This window comes from Lipotes vexillifer, unplaced genomic scaffold (genome assembly GCF_000442215.2).
Source record: "Lipotes vexillifer unplaced genomic scaffold, Lipotes_vexillifer_v1.1 scaffold255, whole genome shotgun sequence".
In the NCBI taxonomy this organism is placed as follows: Eukaryota; Metazoa; Chordata; class Mammalia; order Artiodactyla; family Lipotidae; genus Lipotes; species Lipotes vexillifer.
In genome coordinates, this window is record NW_006794578.1 from 286,578 (window position 1) to 313,721 (window position 27,144).

The 27,144-nt window shown below is 39.4% G+C and overlaps 1 protein-coding gene across 3 annotated transcripts in view; it reads right to left on the reverse strand.

The window, feature by feature from the left end:
- Positions 1-19,473, reverse strand: part of NECTIN3 (nectin cell adhesion molecule 3) — a 131,902-nt gene extending 112,429 nt beyond the window's left edge. For 2 of the 3 annotated variants that reach the window (XM_007467232.1, XM_007467231.1), the window contains exon 1: positions 19,160-19,319. In XM_007467232.1, the coding sequence (XP_007467294.1) occupies positions 19,160-19,319 (160 nt within the window). Of the gene's footprint in view, positions 1-19,159 lie in introns of all 3 variants that reach the window. The other variant, XM_007467233.1, reaches the window with a different exon arrangement.
- Between the last annotated feature and the right edge of the window lie 7,671 nt (positions 19,474-27,144).

Here is a 27,144-nt window from a genome sequence, read left to right on the forward strand (position 1 = left end):
GAAAGAGTAGATAGACTGAAGTAACAGTACTCAAAGTGAGACGCTTTAGATTACCTAAGACCTTTTCTGGTGGTTCATGACGTCAAAACTATTTTCACAGTCATACTAAGATCTTATTTGTCTTTTTCATTCTCATTCTGTCATGAGTATATGGTAGATTTTCCAGAGGCTACAAAACATGATACTCAGCAGGCTGAATGCAGAAGCAGGTATGAAAATCCAGTTGTTGTCAATTAAGATAGACATTAAAGACATTCACAAAATAAGACACAATGCTACTCTTACCACTAAATTTTTTCAGGAAATACCTATTTTTCATAAAAATATGTTAATATATAATGGCTTTATTATTTTTGAAGGAATTAAAGCATTTTTATATTTCTCAGTTTTAATTTTTAACCAAATAAATACTGACAGATAAAACCCACATTAAGAAAAGCTCACTGTAGTCCTCAATAATTTAAAAAACAATCTTTTTTAATATTGATTTATTTTATTTTTTGGCTGCATCGGGTCTTAGTTGAGGCACATGGGATTTTTCGTTGCAGTGCACGGGCTCTTCATTGCGGCACGTGGGCTTCTCTCTAGTAGCGGCACATGGGCTCCAGACAGCGTGGGCTCTGTAGTTTCAGCACGTGGGCTTAGTTGCCCCTGGCATGTGGGATCTTAGTTCCCCGACCAGGGATCGAACCAGCATCCCCTGCATTGCAAGATGGATTCTTAACCACTGGACCACCAGGGAAGTCCCCTCAATAATTTTTAAGGGCACAAAAACGTTCCAAGACCAAACAGTTTGAGAACCACTAACTAGGAAAATGTATGATTTCAGAATAGTACCAAGAGCCACTTGTACTTACTAATCTTGAATTACAGTGACATCAATCAGCATTCAGCTGCCTGACTGGAGAAACTGACAAGGCAGAGAGTAAAGATTTCAGCTAGGTTGAGAGTTTCACTAGGCTAGCACAATTAGAAGAGAGATGAGCAAGCAGTTGATGTGCAGGCAAAGAAATGATTTCAGTGGTAGACCTACAGACTTGAAACTAGTCAAGAAGGAAATTACGATTAGAGGATTACAAAAACCAATGTAGCTAAATAATTACTGGGATTGAAGTATTAAGTAAAGTGAGGCAGAAAATGGGAGACAGTGGGAAAGTCAATCTTTGTGAGACTCAGTTTTCACACCACATCATCAGTTTACAGTTGTGTATTCTCGAAAATTATCAAAGAGCTTTTACATACACCATTTCATCTGGCCCCCACACCTCATCACCCCTCCCACACACAAAAAAACCACACTGTGAGGTACACAGGTACCTCATATGACAGATTAAGAATCAAAAGGGTTAAAAGACTTACCACAGGTCATGTAAATAATAAGAGTGCCTTTTGCTATAGTCCAGAGGATCAGGAAAAGCTTTGCAGGAGGTGGCATTTAAGCTGTGCCTTCGAGGCTAAGATTTTCATTGGCTAGGAAGACCACTCCAGGCTATGCAAAGATCCAGTATGAGGCCAAAATATAAATAAAATAAGACTGAAGGGAAGGCTAAGTCCAAAGTGGGTAAAGGGCAGTAATCAGAAATGACACAGTAGAGAACTAGAACTGAAGTCTTCTAATTATGCTATGGCACAGTGCTTAGCATTTCATAGAAGAACTCTGTCCCAGCAGCTAGCCACATGTGGCTATTTAAATTTAAATTAATTAAAATTAAATAAAATTTAAAATTCATGTTTTCGGTTACACTAGCCATATTTCAAGTGCTCAGCTGCCTCATGTGGCTAGTGACTATAATACTGAAGACTACAGCTATACATTTGCTTCATTGCGGAAAGTTCTAGATGGCACAGTTTTAGAGTGGAATTCAATAAAGGTTAACTTCTAACTACAGGTCTGAGTTTTCTACAAAGCTAAAAAAAATCAGCCTCAAAGAGTTAATTTTTTTAAGGTTTAGATTTCTATAAAAATGATTTATATGTAACCAACACAGGAAGTAACAGGTTCAAGAAACAGCAAACTTCTACTACAGTATTTCCTATACATTAATACTAAAGATAAATTTCATGCCACTGTACAACATCTTTACCAATCTTTAAGTAGCAATTTCAGCCTTTATAAAATGCTCTTTCTAAAATGCTGTTTCCATCATCTATTCTCAGTCACTACCTTTTAATTTCAAATAAGGAAAACACCTTGATTTAATCAACCCACATAAAGGTTCCCTTTAGTTGAATTTACCTTATGCTTTTAAGTACAGTTCCTTTATATTTTCAGAACAGAAGCACACAATCTTGGATCAGGAAGAGAATTTACAGGACATCTGATCTAATCTCATTTTACAGAGACTGTGAAGTGATTTGCCCTTATCATATGGCTAGTGGCAAAACACAGACAAGAAGCCTCTTGGCTTTGAAAAGCAATCTTTCCAACTCCATCATGCTGAGCACATTATGAATAAATCCTAAACATTTCACAGAAAGAAAGCCTAGAATGGCTATTAATGGAGACAATCAAAAGCTCAGTGACTTTCAAAATAAAAAGTAGAGGGGGGCTGTAGTTCTTAAGTAAGCACTACTTCCACTAGAGGTAAAATGCATGGGAGATGGGTTTTCATAACAATTACTAAGAATCTGCTCTTTCAATTCCCATTTCAAACTGAAATTTTAGCAATTTTTAAACACTAATGAAATTATGAGTTTCAATCACCATTATAAAATGTATTCCCCAAAATACTATAATAATTATATTATCTTAGGCCTTACTGTTATTACAGCAGTAAAAATTTATAATCAACAGTAAACAATTTTCAACCAAGGGAATTGTTTTTTAACCATACTGATGAATTTACTTCTGATCCTTAAATTTACTTTAACCTAATTATAAATGATACATAAAAAACAGGCCTGTGAACATGTAAATATTCTCAGATAAAGCAGACATTGTAAAGAACTAGTGCTTTAAAGACACTGATGTATTATCAATCCTCATAAATGACAGCCTTCTACAATGATACACCTAAAAATTTATACACACATTTATTTACACAACGTAAATAATCAAAAAATCTCAAATTTACCATTTTAAAAGAGGTACCTCCAAACAAGTACATGGAGCTTATGGCTAAGAAGTGTAATACTTTTCAGACCTAAGAATAAGAATTAAAATTGCGAACGGTGGAACAGGATGGAATAAAAAAGCAAGAACTTCGGAGCCAGACTAACCTAGATTTAAGAACACACAGACCTCTAAATTATTACCAGTGTGACCCTGGGTACTTGAGAGCCTGTTTTATCACCTATAAAATGGGACTATTATCACCTAATTAACAAGGTTTCAGTAAAATTTAAAAGAAAAAATTCAAACATGGGAGCATGCACTGACTAAACCAAAAAGAGGATCGCTAGAAAAACGGTTTGAGGTCCAGTTGAAGCTAAAGCCTGACTCGATAGGGGCACCAATCTGCATGATTATATGATTTTCTTTTTCTCCCCAAGTCCCACTAGTAGCTGAGAAGTAAGCATAAGAATTTGTACAGCTGAACTCATTTAGAGTGAAGATTTTGCAAGATTTTTCACTTTAAGTGAAAAACACAGGCAAGGAATTAGATATTACAAGTCTAGGTTGAAAAAATAAGTGAGCTAATATGGAAAAAATACAAGTATGTATGAAACACAGTAAGAGGTCAAATATTTACTGCATTTCATTCACTGAATATTAAGTACTACGTATTATAAGGTAGAAAACAGTATAGCCTGAGACTTCCAAGATGTGAGAATCTAGAAGAGAAAATAAGACATGCAAGGCAATGGATGTATGGTAGAGCAATCATATAATTTGTCATCTAAGCCAAAACATTTTTTAGAGTGAAAGGAAGTGGAGGAGTATTATTGATAATTATTCCAGAAAAACAGTTGTAAGCCTAGACATTCCAAGGCAAACTGGGTTATATCACCTTTATGAAAGTCACCATAGTTAAGGGTGAAAACAGAAAATTGGGAGAAGGAATGAGAGAAGCATGTAGGGTGAGAAAAGTTGCATCTAGAAAGTGAAATTTTCCTTCAGCTAAGCCCAAACCAGTGATTCCTAATTTTGTTTGGTAATCTGTGGAAAAATAGTGGAATTTAAGCCGGATCTTAGGCAAGGTGAGTTTTTCCAAGCAGAGAATGGGCACTATGGGAAGAAGTACAAAAGTAAACAGATTCTCAGAAACAGAAAATGCAAGGGAAGTTTAGAAAAGAAAAATCTAAGTATTGGTAACAAATAACAGAGATGAAGTCACGGGCCTCTCACCGGTGTGGCCTCTCCCGTTGCGCAGCACAGGCTCTGGATGTGCAGGCCCAGCGGCCATGGCTCACGGGCCCAGCCGCTCTGCGGCATGTGGGATCCTCGTGGACCGGGGCACGAACCCGTGTCCCCTGCATCGGCCGGTGGACTCTCAACCACTGCGCCACCAGGGAAGCCCGGCAAATTCTTAATTCAGTTTGTTTGCACATCCGTATTTCTCGCTAACACTTATTTAACACTTACCTGTGTTGACTAGGCTTTATGCTGAGAAATGACGAAGAGGAGGCACATTCCTTGCCCTCCAGGAGCTTAAAGTCAAGTCAGGGAAAGTGTAAATAAGCAAGAGGGAAAAAATAAGTAATACTGAAGAGTGACAATACAGGAAGCCAAAAACATTATCTAGAAAAATTAATGTAGCAGAAGTTCACATATTACAGTGGAAAAAATAAAGATGCAGAAAGAGCAATTAGGAGGTGTTAATCTGTGAATATGACCTTAGTTGGAAAACTTATAGACTCAAATGCATATATAAGAAAAAAAGAAATGCTAAAAATCAATAATCTAACCATTCATTTCAAGAAATAGAAGAATAGGAAATAAACCCTCCAAAAATAGAAAATGTAGAACAGATAATAATGAAACAGAAAACAAACGTAAAGAGCATCAAGAACGAGTCATAGATGGGGGCTTCCCTGGTGGCGCAGTGGTTGGGAGTCCGCCTGCCGATGCAGGGGACACGGGTTCGTGCCCCGGTCCGGGAAGATCCCACATGCCGCGGGGCGGCTGGGCCCGTGAGCCATGGCCGCTGAGCCTGCGCGTCCAGAGCCTGTGCTTCGCAACGGGAGAGGCCACAGCAGTGAGAGGCCCGCGTACCGCAAAAAAAAAAAAAAAAAGAACGAGTCATAGATGGGTTCTTTGAAAAGTCTAATAAAATTGATAAACACCTGGCAAGACTGATCCAGAAAACAAAAAAACAAAATACGAACATGAGGAATGAGAAAGGGGGGCATTACTACAGATCCTCCAGGCACTAAAAAGGTAGTAAGAGAACATTATGAACAACTTCATGTCAAAAGATTTGAAACCATGAAATTGACAAATTCCTACAAAAACTCAATATGCCAGAACTTACACAAGAAGAATGAACATCTAGACAGTACCATGATTATTTAATGAACTGTAACTAAAAATCCTTCCCATAAAACAATTATTTCAGGCTACGATGGCTTTACCAACAAATTCTACCAAAGAAAAGAAAATAAAGTACCAATCTTAAACTCCTACACAGGATAGAAAAAGATGCAACAATTCTCATATTTTTTAATGAGTCTAGCATGATTTTGATACCAAAACTTGGCAAAAGCATTATAAGGAAAGAAAATTACAGGCCAATTTAATTGATAAACATAGATGGTGAAGAAAAAATTTTAAAAAATAGTCAGTTGAATCCTATAATAAAGGATACATTCATCAAAACCAAACTGGTATTATTCCAGAAACACAAAGATGGCTTAACATTTTTTAATGTAATTCACATTATTAAAAAAAGTATATGATCATCTCAAAATTAAGATAAAGCACTTGATAAAATTAAACTCCATGATAAAAATTCTCAAGCAAACTAGGAACAGAAACTTTCCTAATCTGATAAAAAGAAGTTTTATTAAAAAAAAAACTACAGCAAACATCATACTTAATTTTGGAATGTTGAACACTTTTTGACGTCTGAGATAAGGAATGAGACAACGATGCCTGCGGTCACCACTTTAATTCAACATCAATAGTGGAGGTCCTAGCCAGTGCAATAAGCAACAGAAAAGGAAAAAAAAAAAAAGTATAAGGATTGGAGAGAAATAAGGCTTTAATTATGCATAGATTGCATGACTATATAGATGGAAAATCCAAAAGACTCAACAAAGTATATATACATACACACACAAACAGAAAAGTATAAGTGGTAAGTATGTAGTCGTAAGAACTATTACAAAGTAAGCATATCCACAAAACCATCACCCTGGTCAAGAAATAAATCTTTACCAGCATTCCAAAAGCCCCTCTCCCATTACTTTCTAATCACAAATCCTTCTCTCTTCCTTAGTAATAACAGTTGACTTCTAACTTCCTTTTTTTCATTCTTAATTGATGACTTATTCCATTTCTGCCCACAGGTTCTACTACTAAGTCCCAACATCACCCTGCACTCTCAAAGTTTATCACGTAAATCAATAAAGATGAAATCCTCTCCAGAACTTCCCTCTTATACCTGGAAATCTCTCTGTATTTTCACCTATCATTTTCTTTTTCTCTGCCTAGTAGAAAGAAGAGCCCCTCACCATTTCTAAGATTAGCCTCTCTCATCTGTGTTTTTAATGTTTCCACTTACTTTCTGTTCCTGGACCTTGCCATATCAATGTTCTTTTCCCATCCCCCTCCCAAAGACAGAGAAGTCTCATCATAAACGTTAAAAAGCTTTTCTTCAACTTTCTGTAGTGGACAGCCATGGAAAATATATACTCTTGGGCTACGGCAATAACCGTATCTAGTTTCTAAGAGCAGCAATGTCAGTATAATAGGCAAAGCTACAATGTCCAGTGTTTCAAGGGGCAGAAAGCAATGACCTTGACAGACTGCCCCTAGACATTATCTTGGCTATGGTTCTGGATATGTTTCTAGATGCCTAGCCTCCTCTGGTTCTTCATTTCCATACGTGAACCACTCAATATCCTTCAATAAATTTTATTTTAATCAAAGTTAAGTTTGAAGTGTTCGTAGTTAAGAACCTTCACTGATGTCTTAGCTCTGGCTGCTATAACAAAATACCACAGACTGGGTGGTTTAAACAACAAACATTTATTTCTCACAATTCTGGAGGATAGGAAGTCTGAGATCAGGGTGTTAGCGTGGTTTGGGTTCTGGTGAGAACTCTCTTCCTGGCTTGCAGATGGCTACCTTCTTGCTGTATCCTCAAAATGGTGGAAGAAGGAAGCTCTGGTGTCTTTCTCTTCTTATAAGGGCACCAATCCCATCATGGGGGCTCCAGCCTCATGACCTCATCTAAACCTAATCACCTGCCAAAGAACCCTTTCTAACACCACCAGATTGGGAGTTAGGGCTCTAACATAGGACTATTGGGACAACACATTCAGCCCACAATAACTGATACATTATTCTTCCCCCTCAAATTATCTGCTCATGTTCCTCTTTCCCAAGAGCAGGCCCTACCCTACTACTTCTTCACTATCCCCTTATTAGTTAATTTTTTGGAATTTGACCCTTTTCCTAACCACTTGTACTAAATTACTAAGTCATCAATGCACTTAACTACTAAATGTATTGGTCTATTTATCAAGTAAGAATTTGTTCCCAGATTATTTCTCCCCTCCCTCCCTCCCTCCCTCTTATCTAATCAAAGTACCTTTACCTTTTTTTTGTTTGGCTGCGCCAGGTCTTAGCTGCAGCATGTGGGATCTTTTTTAGTTGCGGCACGCAGGCTCTTAGTTGTAGCATGTGGGATCTAGTTCCCTGACCAGGGATTGAACCCGGGCCCCCTGCATTGGCAGCGCAGAGTCTCAACCACTGGACCAGGGAACTCCCCGAAGTACCTCAACATTTAAAAATTTTTCCAGTCCCCTCCCTACTTCCCCTTCCTTCCTTTCTCTCTTCTCTTCTCCCCCTCTGCCTCCTCTCTCCTTTAAACAGCTTACCTAATCCAAATACCTCGATCCTGAAAATTCCCAATTCCACATCCTCCCCCACTACCCTCTCAGAACAAATTTCCAACTACAGCTCTAAAATATGCCCCAGAGGCACAATTAAAATGCCTCCAAAAAGTTACCAAATTGATTCATCAATCGTTCTACTATCCTTTTCTAGTCATTCAAGAGAGAAACATAAGTTCATATCCAACTCTTCTTTCCTCACCTATGATATCCAAACACCATGTTTGGATGGACAACACTATGGACACTATGGACAACAGCAATGGTTTTCCCTTTCACTTGTCTCTCATATCTCCCATATATCTTTTACCTTGCTATCAGAGCTATAAAATATTCTCAAATCACTGACAGACAATAGTTACCTGCCTTCAAAAGCTCCTCACTGCCTCCCACACGAAGTCTAATCTCCTCAGCATCAGCAAACTATTTAAAATCTGTGACTTCCCTCCATAAAGCTCATACTTGAACCACATGGAAACATTAATTCCTTCCGCAGAGTCCTCAGTCCACTGATCTTTTTCAGCTTAGAATGCTCTCTTTTCCACTGACTTCCCTCAGAAATGGAAAACTCTTCCTTCAAGGTTCAGCTAGAAAATTAAGTCTTCTATTAAGTCTTCCTCCATTCCCAGTTAAACTGCTCCTTCTTCTGCAATCTCACAACACTTTATATTTCTAACATGAGACAATTCATTTTCCCTTGCGTTATGGATAGCTGTATTTGTAAAGCACTTTACTGCAGTTTAATAAGGATTTCATTTAATTTTCACAGCAACTCGATAAAGGAGCTATTATTTAGCCAAGTGTATAAGGACTGAAACAGGCAGAAAGCTTAAGTAACTGGGTACAAAATAGACACACACACACACACACACCATTTTCTAATTCCAAATCTGCTAACAATTAAATTTTACATTTCTTAAGGGCAAAGACCCCAAGGGTCCTAGCATAGCCCTTTCTGTGTAACAGGTGCTTTATGTTTTAATAAATATTCTCTCCCCTGTTTGAAATAACCCTGTTTTACCTGTCTGAACTCGAATCATTCTTGAAGATATAGCTCAAAAGTTTCAATTCCTCTAATTAGCATTCCCTGACTCTTCCAAGCCTTACTGATCTTCTTAGGCTGTATCATACTACTTGGTATGTTATTACAGATATCTAACACACAGTTAGTCTTACAAATGGATTTATAAGCTTGGGAGCAGCCATCACATCTTATTCCACTGTGATATCCTCTACACTACCTATCACTTGGTTGGTGCTCTATCATCTGTTCCCTGATTGATGTGCAATAGTCCCCAATCCATACCCTGCTTCAATCTGTAAACCCTTTATTTTTTGCATTACAGGTATAGATCAACTGTTGTGACTAATTAAAATGTTGTCATATTTTGACAGTAAATATTATTCAACCCACTCTTGAAATTTAAAGCACACAAGTCAAGGAAGTATTTTAATCATTTCATGGGAGAAAATTCAAGAGTGACTCTTTTAGATGACTGTAGAGGGCAGCAAAGCAACAGTAGTGTCCTCAAAGAAAAATAATGTATTTTTCTTAGGGAACTTCAGATTTGTTTTTGTATTTTAACAGATGCTGTTAGTGTTAAAGCTTTTACGAGAGACTTTTTAACATGTTGTATAAAAGTTTCACCAGCTACTTATATATTTAAACATTTTCACTATCAGTTATAAACATAACAAAAATATATGAAAGCCCAGATCCTTTTATACACATATGGAAAATAAGTTTGATAAACAATGCATGGTTTCAAAATAGCCACCATAATTGCTAACTCTTTTAAAAATCTTTAAATAAAAGTCGACAATGTTTTTCACTGAAAAATGTAAAAATCCATCTTAAATACAGAAAAGAGTGTCAACAGTCTAAACAGTCTTATTTCTTGCTAGGAAAGATGTTTTCATTAGTATTACTAATTCTAGCCCTGATATACCTTCTTTTTGTCATTCAACTGAAAAGGCTGTACCAGCTTTAAAAGAAAAATAACAAATCTTTGACACTGTACTAGTGTACAACAAACAGAAGGTAACAATTTAAGAAGAGTTTCTTACTGTTATTTCAAAATTAAAATTCACTCTGGTTTTAACGTGGACTAGGCAAATGAAACTATGTCATCAAAATAATCATATATTTATAACCTCAGAATTGCTTATAGGAATAGGGAAGCTACTATAAAAGTTGATGTTCAATACATCTGCACTATTTGCATATGTTCCTCAAAGTTTTTGTTGGTGGTAATGTTTTACCTCCTTTAAGTTTAACAAGCAGATATCAGAGATTTAGATTTACAGTAGCTGCTACAGCAATTAATATATGCAGACTCATGGTTTAGTGAAAAATGCTATAACGTTTTAGCCCTGCCCTCAGTGAGAAGGATAGAACTGTTAGCTATGTACCTTCTCCCATCTGAATCTCTTCAGTAAAAAATAAATAGAGAGGCTTTTTAAAAATTGTGCATTTAAAATAAAGGAACCAGGGTATCACTAAGCAGATTTAAATAAAAGATAGACTATTGTCTGACTTAGTTACCATTAAATTGAACTTATAACCATGAATGATTATCTCTAATCTAAATCAAATTAGAAGGGAGTTTGGAGTTCATAATGACAAGGACACTTGTGAAATGAAATCTTAATCTACCCCACAGTAGCTATGACTAAATTAGATATCATATTAATAAGTTTTGAAACCCATGGCCTCAGATATTTTAGTAATAACAATCATGTCTATCATGGATAACTCATAGAAAGAGTCACTATATGAAATTCATCTCACCACAGTTTCCCAGTACTAACATTTATTTCATTAATACTTTTGTATTTCCCCTGAAATGAAGCAATTAGAAGAGTCCAGCACGCTCTTAATTATATATAATGTTCTCAAACGCTAAGTTGGAGTCCTAGCTGTGTACACCTATTTTTATATCTGCCTCTTGATTTTTTCATGTCCTTCCCAATAACAGCACTGGTACACTTCCATTACAAAAGAGAACAGCTATCTTAAATAAACCCACTCTATTCCTAAAACTCAGACCCACAGTGATGTGTTATACATAAAGTGAGGTATATCCCACAGAAGCTGCTTAAACTACATATATCCTGGGGTAAATAATACACTGCTAATTTTGCCATACCAAAGAGGAAGAATTGTATTCCTCCTAGGTCAATTTCGCAAATACCTCAGATTCAAAATGGGTAACACAATGGGGAATAAAGAGACAGAGATAAAGAAAGCAAAAAGAATTTCTGGAAAAAAGAAAAGCCAACAAAGAATTTTCTCACCAAGTAACGTCTTTAAAGCCTATCAACCTTTTCTAGTTTATTAAATAAATGAATTATATGTATATTTTATATATATATATTCATTCCTCCCCTATCTTGGAAGGTACAGATAGAAACAATGTCAACATAATATCAAATATACAAAGCTCTCTAAGGATGTATTTCCTATAGCGTGTCCTGTACAACAAAGCTTCTGCAGCATAACAGGTTGTTTAATTACACTGCAAAAAAGAATATTTTACTAAAGAATTTCTTAAACCATTAATAAACTAATGCACATAGTGACTTTCCATGAGGGAGGGGGTCACATGGTTAGTTTTTCCCATTCCCAAGTATATTCAACCACAGTTCTTTCTTCCAAAAACATATCTTCTGAGACTAGTGTTCTATTAAACACTTCGGCAAACAATGCTCTAAACTTAAAAGCATGAAAAAATGAACAGAATTTGCTCGAGGGACTAAGGATTTGAAAGATAGCTAGCATCAGATAGGAAATGAAGTCAAATCCAGGAAAGTTTCTGTAGTTATTTATTACAGCTATTATTCTGCATTATTATTTTATTTCAACATGGAAGATGAAATCATAAACTGAGTATTCTCTTGATACCATTTTGTTGTATAGCAAATTTGGTCAATTCCTTAAGTTATTAACAGGGAAAAAAAAGCAAATGTTTGGGAGCAAAACTTACCACCCCACAACGTCTCTTTGGCACACGATTATTTTGAGCTGAAAACAATCAAGGCCCAAAAGACTCAGGAGGAAACTTTGACCTTCCCCCTAACTGCTTAAAAAAATTTAGATAGTGGGCCTATTCCTGGAATTGAGCTATCACCAGAGATATCTGCAAAAAGTACAGGCTAAGTGTGGTGGGGAAACTCAGCAGGGCCTAGAGATGAGAGTCCACTCTGTGTCCCATAGTCTCTGCAAGGCCCAGCAAAAATTTGTTTACCAAACATTTGCTTTTCCATCTTCTTGTGAATTGCCTTTCTCCTCTTTGAAGTCCCAAATCGCCACCCCCAGTACCCTCTTTTGTCTTCAGCGGAAGTTGATATTTAAGGTGAGGGTTTCTGGCAGTTTTCCTGGGTCTCTTCCATGTACACATGCCCTTAAACTTTCGTTTGATTTTCTCCTGTTAATCTGTCTCATGTCAATGTAACTGTTAGACCAGCCAGAAGAACCTAAAAGGGTAGAGAAAAATTTCTTCCTCCCTGACATGTTAAAACCTATATAGTTTACAAAAAAACTTGTGTTTATTCTGTGATACATGCTGATGACATACAGTGAAGCCTGAGGCAAGATTTTTACTGCAAAGAGCACACACCACAAAACAACTTACAATTAAATTACTAGATAATGAATAAAAAGAGTAACTACTTTATAAAGAAGAAAAGCTCACTGTATGAAAGAAGTGGTAAGGCAAGGCTTCACAGAGAAAAGCAATTTTAAACTGGACGCTTCAGAATTTGAGTAGGTAGGAAGAGTAATAACATTTTAGGCCTTATAAGTAAGAGCTAGAGAAGGGCATAACCTACTTTGGAGGCCACAAATAGTTTAGACCTGCACTGTCCAATATGGTAGCCACCAGCCATACCTGACTACTGAGCACATGAAACATAGCTTACCCAAACAACAATCTGTAAGTGTAAAACACATCAGATTTCAAAGACTTCCTACAAAAATAAAAAAGGTAAAATACCTCAATTCTTTAATATCAACTGCATGCTAAAATGATAACATTTTGGTTATATTGTGTTAAATAAAGTATATTAAGATTAATTTCACCTGTTTCTTTTATTACTTTTTTAATGTGGCACCATAACTTAAAATTATGTATATAGTTCACATTACTTCTACTGGACAGTGCTGGTTTAGACTAAATTTTATTTTTCTATTAAGCTCTTGAAATAAAGAAATTTGAGTGCCCACTACATGCCTAGCACATGAGGGTACAACAGTGAACAAAATAATGACCATATCTGGTCAAATCATATATAAAAATGCTGTAAAAATAGCACCCATCCAGGGAAGAAACAATCATCTGAAGATGTCACTCAAAATACAAATGCCCCAATCATCAGGCTCCACTCCCCAAACCTCTTGCAAAAAATGTTGATCCAATAAGTCCATAGCGGGGCCTGGAATGTTCTTTTGAAAAAGATTTCCTAGAAACTAGGATCTGAACCTATCCACGTACCCTACATTTGCTGACCTTGGCTAGCTGAGAATAGTGATTTATAGACAACCCTCTTTTAAAAATTTTACTTCTTCTGAAGAAACCTGAGAGCTTAAAGTAAAGAGCCTCTACTGGTACAATAGCCAACCTATCTAAAAGAGCAAGTTTGATTTTTTTTTTTACTTTTTTTGGCAGCACCCTGTGTGTGGCATGCAGGATCTTAGCTCCCCCACCAGGGATTGCAACTATGCCCCCGGCACTGGGAGCTCAGAGTCTTTAACCACCAGGGGACAGCCAGGGAAGTCCCTTTCTTTTTTTTTTTTTTTTAACTATTAAAGTTAAAAAAAAACAAGAAAAGTTAAAAAAAAAGAAACAACTATTACAACCTCTCCTATCTATAGAGTCACATGTATAATTTACTATCTTACACCTACAAAATAATCGTCAGAAACGTTGACAGGGAAGTCCTTTTTTTTTTTTTTTTAACTATTAAAGTTAAAAGAAAACAAGTAAAGTTAAAAAAAAAGAAACAACTATTACAACCTCTCCTATCTATAGAGTCACATGTATAATTTACTATCTTACACCTACAAAATAATCGTCAGAAACGTTGAAAAGCATACTATCAACTCTTAGTCATTTAAACCAGTTATGAGATGGTATGTTTTTACACATGCCTCAAATTCCAGTTTATGAATATCTACTCATAACGCTACAAGGTACTTCCTTCCTACTGATCTTAATTAGCAGAATGAATGTTGGGCAATTAATAGGGTTACAAGAAAAATAACCTCCTTGGATGTTATATTAAAGAGAACATGTAAAAGTCATAATATAAGTATGCAATACAATATCCTTTCCAAAACAACTACAGTACCTGCAATATGGCTGTATCTAGACTTATAGGGGGTAGCCCTCACTAAAATTTTAAATATACAACTTTATGTAAATAATTAAACTATGTCAGAGCCTTACAGAAAAATCATAAGTTTAGGAAAGCATGTGGGTGCAAGACAATTTTAGATAAAAAGGTAATCAAAAGTATGACATTAATGGTGCTTAGATTTTTAGATCTGAGTTCCTGGTACACAAAATAATTCCATTACTTACTTAAAGGTTATTTGATTTTATCCGACATTTACACATTAATAGCCATTATTAATCAAATGCCACATCTTTCACAAACCATACAGCCAGTATTGTCAATTTTATGAGGACTTTAATAGATTACAGAATATGCTATAGCAATATATTATTAACTCACTAATTTTTTAAGGGGTAAATTACAGAATGCCAAAATACTATTTTTTAACAAGGGTATCACAGCCAGCTTCTCTTCAACAATTTTCAAATAATAGGCAAGAAGCCGTAAGTTCTATTCCTTAACTATACAGATGCAAAATGTGCATCAGTTGCTGAAATCACTAAATATATATATATATATATATATATAAGTGTAAGTGACCTAAACAAGGTAAAACGGTAAATACACACACACCCACAAATATATAATTGCCCAGCTTTTTCCAATTCCTATTTCTGATTCTGTAGCTAAATGCAAAAAGGGAAATTTGGTCGTTTTTGCTTCCTTTTAAATTTGGTTCACTTTCCAATTATATCTGTTTTGGATGCAGAAAGATTCATATGGGCAATATGTATTACAGGCTCCAACCTGAAACTACCAGTAACTTCATAGGGTAGAAGTGAAATCATGACTCCCTCTTCAACTCCACATTTTTCAATATAACCACTAACATTCTGGGTGATCGTATAGAACTGCCCAGTCCTAAAATGCATTCTACATCATTAAGGGACGATTCAACTAGGTTCCATACAACTACACCATTGAGTTAATTTCACTATATCCTAACATTCTGAAAGTTGGTCATCTGATTATTTACCCAAGGTAAATTTAACAAATATTTAAAGAGCACTGACTAGGCTATACACTGAAAGACATAAAGTACAAATACGGCAAGTCAATCAACTTGAAAACTCAATTATTCAAGTCATCAGTGTAGAATTTAAGAATGACAAATATTAGGTTGGTTGGTTTATAATGTGCAATAAAATAAATGCTAAAATTTGAATGTACATTCCATGCATTCTAAGCGTTTTATTTTATTCTTTCATTTAATCCTCTACAGGCAAGAGGACAAGAACTCTATAGGCAAACCGATATTAACCTTTTTTTGAAAAGACGAGAAACCTTAAGTTTACTGAGGTTAAATAACTTGCCAACAATTCACACAGCTTGTAAGTGGCAGTCATTTTTCAGAATCAAACTGTTTATTTAGCATCTAAATCATAAACTGCAGAGAGACAGCAAACTTATTCCACCTACCACAATGTCTAATCTCAATAAGAAAATCTAACTCAACTGAATTTTTTTAAGTAACTTTTTTCCTCAGTTTACACTAATATCTCTACCTAATGGGTTAGGTACCCTTCTTCTGGGTAACCCACAGTACACCTCATGCAGATCTCTATCATAAATACTGAGCTGTCCTATCCATCTGCTTACGTTTTGTCTATCATACTGCTGTAAGCTCCCTGAAGCCAGGACTCTACCTTATTCATGTTTTATGTCCTCAAGTTCCTATCAAGTGCCACGAATATAGGAAGTTCTGAAAGTGCTGTTCAGTCATCATATTAGATCTTTTTTCCATCACCTTCTAAATATCTATTTAAGATATAACCCTGTTGAAAATGGAAAAAGTTGGAACTTAGGTCAAATAGTCTACCTTCTCTTTCATCAATACCATATCCTAATATTCTCTACTCCTCAAGAAAAAATGTTGGAAGGGAAAGTAAGATAAATCTGGTCACCTATGAACTGATTATTGCCATTATAAAGAAATATGGACTTCCATAATTAAATAAATGAGGTTTATATCAAGTCAGATAGTGTTGAAAAATCTAGTTCTCTTGACCTTTACACCTAGGACTTTCTTAGGCTTTAAAACAAAAAAAAACAAAAAACCAACCAACCCTGACAGTTGGTTAACCTGTAAAATTCTCATTTTAAAATTTCAGTTCTTCAAATAAGACAGATAATGTACACCCTCAAAACAGCAAATCTGATTAATTTTTTATAGCTTACAGAATATCATGTCTACCAGTTTGACTGCGAGGGCTTTTACAGCAGTAAAATTAACATGACATAAAAATTATCTTGTGCTAATAGATGATATTGCAGAAGTGTAGCATAGTTAAGGTCATTCTAAATGTAAGCATATCAGCAGCAAAAAAAAATAATAATAAATCTGTATGTGGTAAAAAAGAAAAAGTAAAGCATTCTGATTAACAAATCAGAGTCATCTCTTTAAAGCCTAAAAATCTTCTCAACTCTAAGACTAACAACTCCCACAACATTGTAAATCAACCATACCTCAATAAAATTTTAATAAATAAATAAACAACTCAAACATCAGTACGTGCCAAACCTTGTTAAGTAGTACTATGAATATCAGACCAACGAACAGGTTACAAGAAAATTCCGTTTCCATACTTACTAAGTATCCATAAATCAGGACAACTGTGCCATATTCAAAGACTGAATTCTAAAATACAGGTTGATATTAAAAATTTGTCATAAGGGTTCACAAATTAGGGTGTTATAACACTATAAACCAAAAAAAAAGGAAGATCTTTAAATGAGCAGTGCACAGTGACACAAAACTAGTGTCTGTCTCTACAACTACAAGCTGAGTTGACTTTAAAAACTTTAATTTACACCTCTCTAAATCACAGTCCATTTGCCTATACTACTTGAATTTTTAGGACTCTAAAATATCAAATCCCTCCAACAGCATATTATTGAAGAGATTTTTTTTAAGTCTTTTCTTCTTCCATGTGAAAACCAATGTGTTCCTTCAAAAAGTAATCAACATTTCACTTGCACATTCACTATGAAATTATTACCCGGGGTTCAATTTCCTTGTATTAACTGTACATATTAGCTTGCTTCAGTCTTCTACGGGGCTTTGCCTAGCTAGATAAAACTTTACTGGAGATACAAATATTCTCTCAGTCCTTAACACAATCTAAGTCAGAACAGTAAACTGTTAACATCCGCTCCCACCTTCCTCCCACCTAACTGTAATCCACACCATCCTGAATGGAAAAGAACGGTACACAAATTCAATCTAGAATCTCGCATCAATCTAAAGCGGTAACAGCATTAAGACTTGTGTAGTGGAACCAAACATCTGGGGAGTGGGACTACAGAAACAATGTAGATTAGTTAACATGCCATCTATCATGCTATACTCTGTAAATCAGAACGTGTCATTACAGTGCTTGAAACGTGACGGTGATTTGGTAGTGGAAATTCTCAGCCTATAAGAGGCACTCAATCTTTTGAAAATTTTGCCTCCCTCAGCTAGCCTGACACACCTACACGGTACAGGGGTACAGGATTCTCTTTCTTCTAAATCACACCATCCAATAAATCCGCGCACATCTCTCCTTCTAGTAAATACTGGTAAAACTCCTGGTTTCATTTAAGATTTCATTAAACACGGATATCCAACGCAGACTTATGTACCAGTAAAAATGTCTCAGGTAAAACATGCTTTGAGCAAGCCTAAGTTTTGCTTCTGCACTTTCCTCACCAAGTAAGAGTCATCGAATGAATAACGTCCTGCAGTGTTCCGGTATTACCAAAAGACAGAGCTAGTCCCCAAAGACTGGTGGCCTTTCCCACATCGCCGCCTTCCATTAAGGATCACTTAAGTCCACCTCTCTTGCATGAAACGCAGATCTTTCTTTTTTTGTTTTTTAAAGCTATTCTTAACAAGTAGGCTTCTAGTCTCTGACACCTAGAAAGTGAACTTACAAAGAGACTACCTCCCAAATATGACAAAACTGTAAGACGACGTGGGAAGAAAGGGAAGAGGCGTAGGGCTTGTTTTGATCGGAACAGCTGGGGCACGGTCAATGCAATCAGGTATTTTACACATACATCGAAGTCCTGAGGACAAATAGGGTTTGCTAAAATAAACACAGACAGTGAGACAGACGTCCCACAAACTGGAAGGCAGCGACGGGCTCAATGCAAAGCGATCCAGAGGCTGCCAGGGCAGAAAGTGGCCGGAGGACCGAAGAAAACTGTAGGGGATGCTGCAGGGTGGGCTAACATGGTCCTTCTCCAGGGTGGAAGGCGATGAGGTGTGGGAACCCAAAGGCTTCATTCCGTCGAGCTCTGGTCCCTAAAGGTATCCTGGCTCACAGCTCAAGTTTCACCCGGGAAAAAAGCAGGCGGCAAACGTGCATCCCGTCACCTTAGCCCCAGCACAGAAGTCCGCGCTCTCGGCTTCCTCCGCGAATAGCCGAGGAAGTAACGGTCCCCGGAGCAAACACGGAGGAGCCACGCGCACGAAGCACTCGGCGTCCGGGCGGAAAGCGCCGTCGCCGAACCCCAGCCCGCAGCGTGGGGACCGGCGCGGCCGCGAGAGAGGAGAGCGGGCGGCCGGCGCCCTACTCGCCGGCCCCGGCCCTTCCCCGGCCTCGCCCCAGGCGCGGCGAAAAGTTTCCAGCCAAAGTCCGCGGCACCCGCTCGCGCAGCCAACCGCCGAACACAACCGCTTCCCGCCCGGGAGAGCGGCCCACGCCGGCCCGGCCGCGGCCCCGGGACCCTTGGTCGCGCCTCCCTCATCCCGCACCGGCGGCCGAGGTTCACCTACCACAGAGCCGGGAGAAGAGCAGCAGCGGGAAGAGCAGCAGCAGCAGCGGCGGTGGCGTCGGGGGCGGCAGCAGGAGCCCGGCCCCGGGGGGAGAAGCAGAGGAAAGTTGTGCTTTGCCGCCTCCGGGACACAGCGGAGCCGGCCCCAGGGTCCGCGCCATCCCCCACCCTCCCCCCGGCCAGCTCGCTCTCCGGCCCCCCGGCTCCCCGGGCCCCGGCGCCTCAGGCTGTGGGCGGCGGCGGCGGCGGCGGCGGCGGAAGGTCCGGCGCGCGCGTCCCTAACTCCCAGTTCCTGAGCCGTCGCCGCCGGCTGACACTCAGCCGAGCACTCGCGGCTGCTTCAACTCCGCCGTCGCCGACGCCACTGCAGAGGCTGAGGCGGGAGCCGCCCGCCGCCGCCGCCGCCGCCGCCGCCGCCGGCACCACCACCGCCACTCCCCTCCCCCCACCGGCACCCGCCCGCCTCGAACTCCTGGGAACTCGGAACGCACCACCCCGCCCGCACGGGAGGGGGAGAGGAAGCCGACCCTCAGAGCGCAGGGACTCGCCCGCCGCGCAACTCGCGCTCCCGTCTGATCCGGGAGTGAAAGCCCGACTCCTCCCACCCCGCCCTCCTACATACGCCCCTCCCCTTTCAAAAAAACCCCAAAATCTCTTTTCTCCTCTTTGATAACGGGGTTTCTCCGAAAGCAGGGCTTTAAAGAGGACAGGAAAATCTGGAATAGGTTAGTAGGCCCCGCCCCTCGCGTTCCTGCCTCGTCCCCCTTCCCAGCGTTTCCAATGGTCTCGCCCACTCCGCCCCTTGCTGGTCCACCGCGGCCCCTGCTCAGACCGAGGCGGAGGGCGGTGGGACAGTCCAGCTCGCAGCTAGGCTCCCCCGAGCGGCGCTCTCCCTCTGGCGGGGACCGGACGAGAGGCGGGGGAGGGTAAGGCACGATGGGGCTGCCTTTCCGTTGCCCATGCGAAAGGTTCCTGTCTGGGAAGCTGGACATAGCGTGCCGGACTAGTCATCTCGTTCCTCGCCTAGGGCTGAAAGGAGAGACTTTCTCCTCCTTCCTGCTTCCCGGGACAGCTGAGCTCTCCGAATCCCTCCTTTCTTCCCAGCCCCACTTCCCCCCTCAGTCCGCCGAGGCACGTTTGCACAGGCGTTTTTCTTGCCCCTTTCTCTGGGTGGGCAGTTTGGTGAAAGGGTCAACGGAGCCGGGAAAGGAGAGCGGCCCCAGAAGGTTTGCTTTTCTCTCTCTCGCTTCTTTGACCGCCAGGCTGTCCGCTATCCTCCCCCCGGCGACTGGCAACAGGAGGCCTGGATTTCCCCGATCGGGAGTGCCTGTAGTGCCGTGGTGTTTTCCTTTGGTTTTGTTTCATTTGCATGTTCGCACGTGTAATTTTATTTTCACTGCCTGTTTTCCTTTGAACTGATCGCGGGAAAGCGACCTCGGGAAGTGCTAAACACGTGCCCGTGAGAGGAGCGTCAGTGATCCACCACGACCCTCCTTCACCGCGGCAGCTGCTCGCCTTGACCTCTTTATTTGCCCGCCACGCACAGCCCTGGTGGCTTAACCTTGGAGCCACAGCCATCGGCGGTTCTGCGGGGGTGGTGGACAGTTTCGACTGTCCTGAGGGGGGCTAGAGGCAGAGGACACAGGTTCTCAGTCCTGACACCATTAATTTTATGTTGGTCCAGCCGTCGCCTCCAGAGAGCCACAAATGTGCTCCAATAGGAAGAAAGTCAAACAAGGATTTAGCCGCCTGTCGCAGCTAAACTAATGCTTGTCTGCCGCCAAGATCACGCTGTCCTCCCCCTTCAGTCACTAGGGTCTCCCCGACCTCCACCCACTGACTTACAATGTTTTACTCATCTCCAAGGCTACACACAGTTCTACCCCCTGCCCGCCGCTCTTTTTTCTTTCTTAATTTCCGCCTCCCAACCTCTCTTCCAGCGCTGGGTTTAAATACCTCTTTTCCTCCACCCCTTTTCTCTCTCGCAGCCTATGCCTGTTGCCTCTGTCGTCCCCTGTAAGCCTGTCTCCTGCAACCACTCCTTTCCATCACCTAGTCTCAGGATGCACTTATGAAGAAACCTTGTCCTGCGTCGCTCCGAGAGATGCCCTGATGACGATCATAATTGACGAAATGTAGCTATTGTGACATTCCTCAGCTGTGCTGACACCACCGTTTCCCTTGAGAAAATTTCTTTTTCTATTTTCGCATTCCCTAAACCTAATTTCACAGTTAAATTTAGACAGAGCCCACTGCGCAGCGAGTAGCTAATTATCTGTTTAGATAGCACTTTAACACGTTGTTGATACTCAGTTAAATGTTAAACAACCAAAATTTTAATGTCCCTAGCAAATTTCATTACCCTAGCCTTTCCCTGATGGTTCTAGTCTCCAGGAAAAAAGTAATTTAGCCAACATTTGAAAAGGTGCCAAAGGCTTAATGTGGGGGCCATCATGCAATTGCTACAGAGACCATGAGGGATTAGCAGGTTTAGTGCTTCTCAAAAGGATGATATTGGAGCTTTAAAGAATATATTTCCTCTATATTTTGAGAATTGGATTAGTGGCATGCTATTCTCCTCTGACCTAAAGTGAAGAGTGCATGGAAGAGCAGTATTTATACGTTATATAAGCATGAAAAGAACACCACGCTCTTGTTTTACGTGCATGCATATATTATGTTTTAATAATAATAATAATTTGTGTTAATATATCATCTTCAGCCAGATAAGTCAAAGCAGGAAATTACTATTATCCCTACTTGACAGCCAGAGGAACCTAGGTACAGAAGTTAAGTGCAAACACTACAATAGCCGTGTGTGGTGGTCTCCCTGCCAGAACCAAGTTCTTGCCTTCCAGTAGACACCACTGACCTCTCAAGATTCCTTTTAAAAAGTTAAAAACAAGTTGACTGAGTTAACTCAAACTTCTACTTTCTAAGTGTCCAGTCTCAAATTACATTCTCCTCAAATGAAGACATACCCACCTCAAGCTTTCCTGTAGGAAATTATTACTAGCTACAGAAAAAGATTTTATGTTACGTGGTACAACTCACTTTCTTCAAGGGCCAGAATTACTGTTGTTTTTTAAAAAGGCTTTAACATGAGAGTATAACTGGGTTATACCAGTTTCAGGTGTCTGACTTTACAGATAAGTTCACCTTTATTGTTTGAGTGACAAATTGGCTGAAGGAAACTTAATCATAGCTAACATTAATGTTTCTGGCACCATTGAACCCAAAGTATGCATGTATTTTCCAAGAAAAAAAAACTCTGAACAAAAAGCCACATAATCCTAATGCCAACAGTGATTTCATTGTTTTGGGTTAAAAGTACTGATGGTGTCCATCCCACTTTCTGCCTTAAAGACTATTGGCCAATTATTGAGTTTCATTAACTCAACTAAAAAATGAAGGTCGACATCTCAAAAAAAAGACATAATTATGTACAGTTTTGGGCATTTTACGTTTACTCAAATAATCCGAATTAAAGGTTTGAGGCTATTAGAATTTCATAGCTGACTCTAAAAGAGGTATTTTTTAGTAGAGGTGGGCTATTATGTATGTAGTTCAGCTAGTTCTTTTACCATCAGCAATCTTTTTTAGAACCTGCTACGTGAAGAAGCATAGCTTTTCCCTCAGTGGAAGAGATGAGCAATACTTTGTGGAATGTTTGAATTGGCACTATATTTGACAGTAAGTTGATGTTACCCAGCTAGAATCACAGTCTTTTATAGCAGAACTATGCAAATAGTTAAAAACAAACTGCAAACCCACAAAAAAGAAGTCCACCCACTTTTATCAAATACAGCTATTTCCTACTGAAAAGATCTTCCCCCATATATTCATACTGCTTTCTCCCTCTTATTTCCTTTGGGTCTTTGCTCAAACTGCATTCTATCATTGAGATCATCTATGACCATCCCATATGAAAGAGCTGTCCCCATCTCCAATCCCTATTTCCCCCACACACAACTTGCTTTATTATCTCCATTGCACCCACCATGTGACACATTATATCTTTATATATTATTTGTTTTCCCTTCACTAGAAGGAAAGTTCCCCAAAGATGCGCAGGGACCTATTTACTTTTTCACTGTTGAAACCCAACCACCTAGAACCGTATCTGCCATATAGCTCCCAGATTGGATGATTAAATGATAACTGTAGTGACATAGCATACTCCAGTGCATATCTAATGGAAGACAGACTCAACAGAAGAATATTAATTTTTTAAGGTCTTGAGTATATGATCATGTTGAATTTTTCAAGCTGCAAGATGGTTACTCTAACTGACCATGGCTTAACACTCTTGATTTAATTGCTCTCAGTGCTACTTATTAAGCTATCATCTCTCCACTCCATATTCACTCTTAATCCTGGGGCTGGGGCTGTGCAAACATATGTCTTCTTTGCCAGTTATTGATAAGTTCGATCAACAGAAGTCATTAGAGGGAGGATGGTAGGTAGGAGTTGGGGAGAAGACATTTGTTCCTTTCTGTTTGCTTCCTGCTCTCAGCATCACCTCAGCAGCAATAGCCCTTCTTCCTGTCATGAGCAGTTGGCTCCAGCCTCCCGCTTTTACACTGTAAGAACCAGACTCATCACGACACATCAGAGTTACCAGCACCAGCTAGGCTATGCCTACTTCTCAAAGATCCATGCCCTAGCCAACGAGATCTGTCCTCTGAGTTTCTTAGTTCTAATAACCCAAAATTTTCCCTTTGTTTCCCTAGCCTTAAGGTGGTAATGGCTTCCTACGTTACATATCTCTGAATCACCTCAGTGTTCCCCCTTTTGGCATAGAGCTTCCCCTTCATGCCCTGTGTAACAATACCCTATTATTAAGTTCCCTAGGTGACATAATATAGTTTCTGTTTTCCTGATTGAACTTTGATTGATGGTCTATTTTTCGGTGACTATTTCCCAAAACTTTCCCTTATAACAGTTATTTTTCTCTAAGTCAAACTGTTTAAAATCACAGAGCCCACATCAATCTGTCAATAGAAATAAAAGCAATAAGGCAAATGAGCAAAATTTCTTCTATTTCATTGACAATAATCCAAGTTAAGCAGAGGCGGGTTTGAAAGAAGTAAATCTGGAGGTAATTAGGCTGGTGTGTTAGTCATATATGCATATGATTTGGGTGTTTTTTGGTTGATGTTCCTGATCTAGATCATGGTAAAGACAAATAGAAATTTGAAATATTAGGTTGTTTAGGAGATTTATTTTACAGACCTTGATTGCCCTTGAGAATCATTATGAAACTAAAAGATAAGAGGATTACTTGGGGGCTTCCCTGGTGGCGCAGTGGTTGAGAGTCCGCCTGCCGATGCAGGGGCCACGGGTTCGTGCCCCGGTCTGGGAAGATCCCACATGCCGTGGAGCGGCTGGGCCTGTGAGCCATGGCCCCTGAGCCTGTGCTCTGCAACGGGAGAGGCCACAACAGTGAGAGGCCCACGTACTGGAAAAAAGGAAAAAAAGAGGATTACTTGGGAAAAGAAGAATTGAACGTCTCTCTTAAACCTATAATGAAAACATACATCACATAGCTATCTAAAGGTTAACTCTATGTATAATATACAACTCTTTGTAGGGGCACTAGAATTCCAAAGAATACAGTTTTAGGCACTGATATTCAGGTAGGTTAAATAAAAGGGTAGGGCAATCGAGCAAAGATGATTGAGCTCTTATGTGCTGAAGTTTACATAAGGTGTTGGGAATGGAAAAACTCAAGTCCTGACCCCAAATACCAATAATATTATTCTTGCAAACAGTGGAGGGATGTACAATATAGCAAAGAGCAGAAGATGAGTCTCAGGTCTGCCTAAAAGAGACTGAGAAACCCTAACAGCAAAGGCAACACTTGAACAGTCATTTATTTTTTTGTCTGTGTTGGGTCTTTGTTGCTGTGCGCAGGCTTTCTCTAGTTGTGGAGAGCGGGGGCTACTCTTTGTTGTGGTGTGTGGGCTTCTCACTGTGGTGGCTTCTCTTGCTGCAGAGCACCAGCTCTAGGCACACAGGCTTCAGTAGTTGTGGCCCTCAGGCTCTAGAGCTCAGGCTCAGTAGTGTGGCGCACGGGCTTAGTTGTTCCGCGGCATGTGGGATTTTCCTGGATGAGGGCTTGAGCCCATGTCTCCTGCATTGGCAGGCAGATTCTTAACCACTGTGCCACCAGGGAAGCCCCCCCTTGTTTTTTATTTAATTGAGGTAAAATTGGTGTATAATATTATATAAGTTTCAGGTGTACCACATTATAATTTGACATCTGTATACACAATAAATTGATCACCACCGAAGATCTAATTACCATCCATCACCATGCAATTTTTTTTTTTTTAGATTCCATGTATGAGTGAAATCATTTGGTATTTGTATTTCTCAATCTGATTTATCTCACATAATGTAATACCCTCAAGGTCCCTCCCTTTTGTCACAAATGGCAAGATTTCATTCTTTCTTAATGGCTGAGTAGTATTTGAACAGTTTTAAAGAATGACTAGGAGTTTGTCATATGGATGGCATAAAAGCAGCTGAGGGGCTATAAGAATGATAGATGGAAGGTTACAGAGGCATGACAGAGAATGACGAAACCACAAATATTTCTGTGCTGCCAGAGGGTAACATGCAAAAGGAAGTTAGGGGAAAAGGTAAAAATGAAGTTAGATAGGTAGGAAGGAATTTTTTTAAACCTTATAACAAAGTTTGGATTTTATCTGGTATGTCATGTGCACAATTGAAGAACTTTGAGTAGGGGAATGACAAGATTAGGTTTGCTAGAAAAGTCAGAGAACAGTGTAAAGGTGAGGATGGATGGATTGTCAGGAGATTTAGGCGAGTTAGAAGCAGAAATTTAGTAAGGAAGTTGTAGGGAGAAGAGAGAATGAAAGCGTGAACTTGAGCAGTGATAAAGTGGATGGAAAGGAGAAAATGAATTCAGGGGAATTTTAGAACAAAATAGTTTTTTTCCCACAGTGGTTTGAATGTGTGCTAAAAGATGGTAACATAGGAAACCGAGGGAAACAGGAGGCAAAAGACACATGAGTAAGAGGATGAAAAGGGATGGAAAGAGAAACACTCAAAAAAAGTAATGAAAATATGGGTAGAAGCAGAGGGATATTAAAAGAAGACAGAAAATGGAGAAGAAAATGAGTGGGCGAAGATCAAATGGCAAAGGTTGAAATAACATAACTGACATTTTTTTAATTATTGGGCAAATTTTATAATTTACTTCCACTTTATATTATTCCTTTGATTCTTATGGATGTGTCTCAGATTTCTGAAATATCCAGTACCATTTCTTTTATATTATCATGAATCAATAAATAATTATTGAATGGAAGGGAGGGAAAAGAGTTGAGTTGTATGAGATGCCCATTCTTCTTACCTGGTGCCCTGCAGTAAAGCCTGTACTTTCCTTCACCACAACCTGGTGTTAGTAGATGGGCTTTGCTGCATAGTGGGCAAAAATGGTCAGAGAGATACAAAGTTACTGGCTTTATAGATAGAGGAAAGGGACAATAAGACAAGGCATTTGGCAGTGCTTGGAAGATGGAAAAGATAAAGACATGGATTCTCCCCTAGAGCCTCCAGAAAGGAATGCTCATGCCTTGATTTTAGCCAGACCTGTGCTCTACTCCTGATGTAGAGAACTGAAAGATAATGAATTTGTGTTGTTGTAAACCATTGAGTCTGTGGTAATTTGTTACAGCGATAGTAGAAAACTAATTGTGACATAATGAGAAATACACATTTGATCTTCTTCTCTCCAGTTCCTGGCACAGAGGTCCTGTAATGCTTGGAATTTCCTGAATGACATGGGTGAGAGGAGTGCTTTTTTTTTTTTTTTTTTTAACATCTTTATTGTGGTATAATTGCTTTACAATGGTGTGTTAGTTTCTGCTTTATAACAAAGTGAATCAGTTATACATATACATATGTTCCCATATCTCTTCCCTCTTGAGGAGTGCTTTTTGTTATTTATAATAA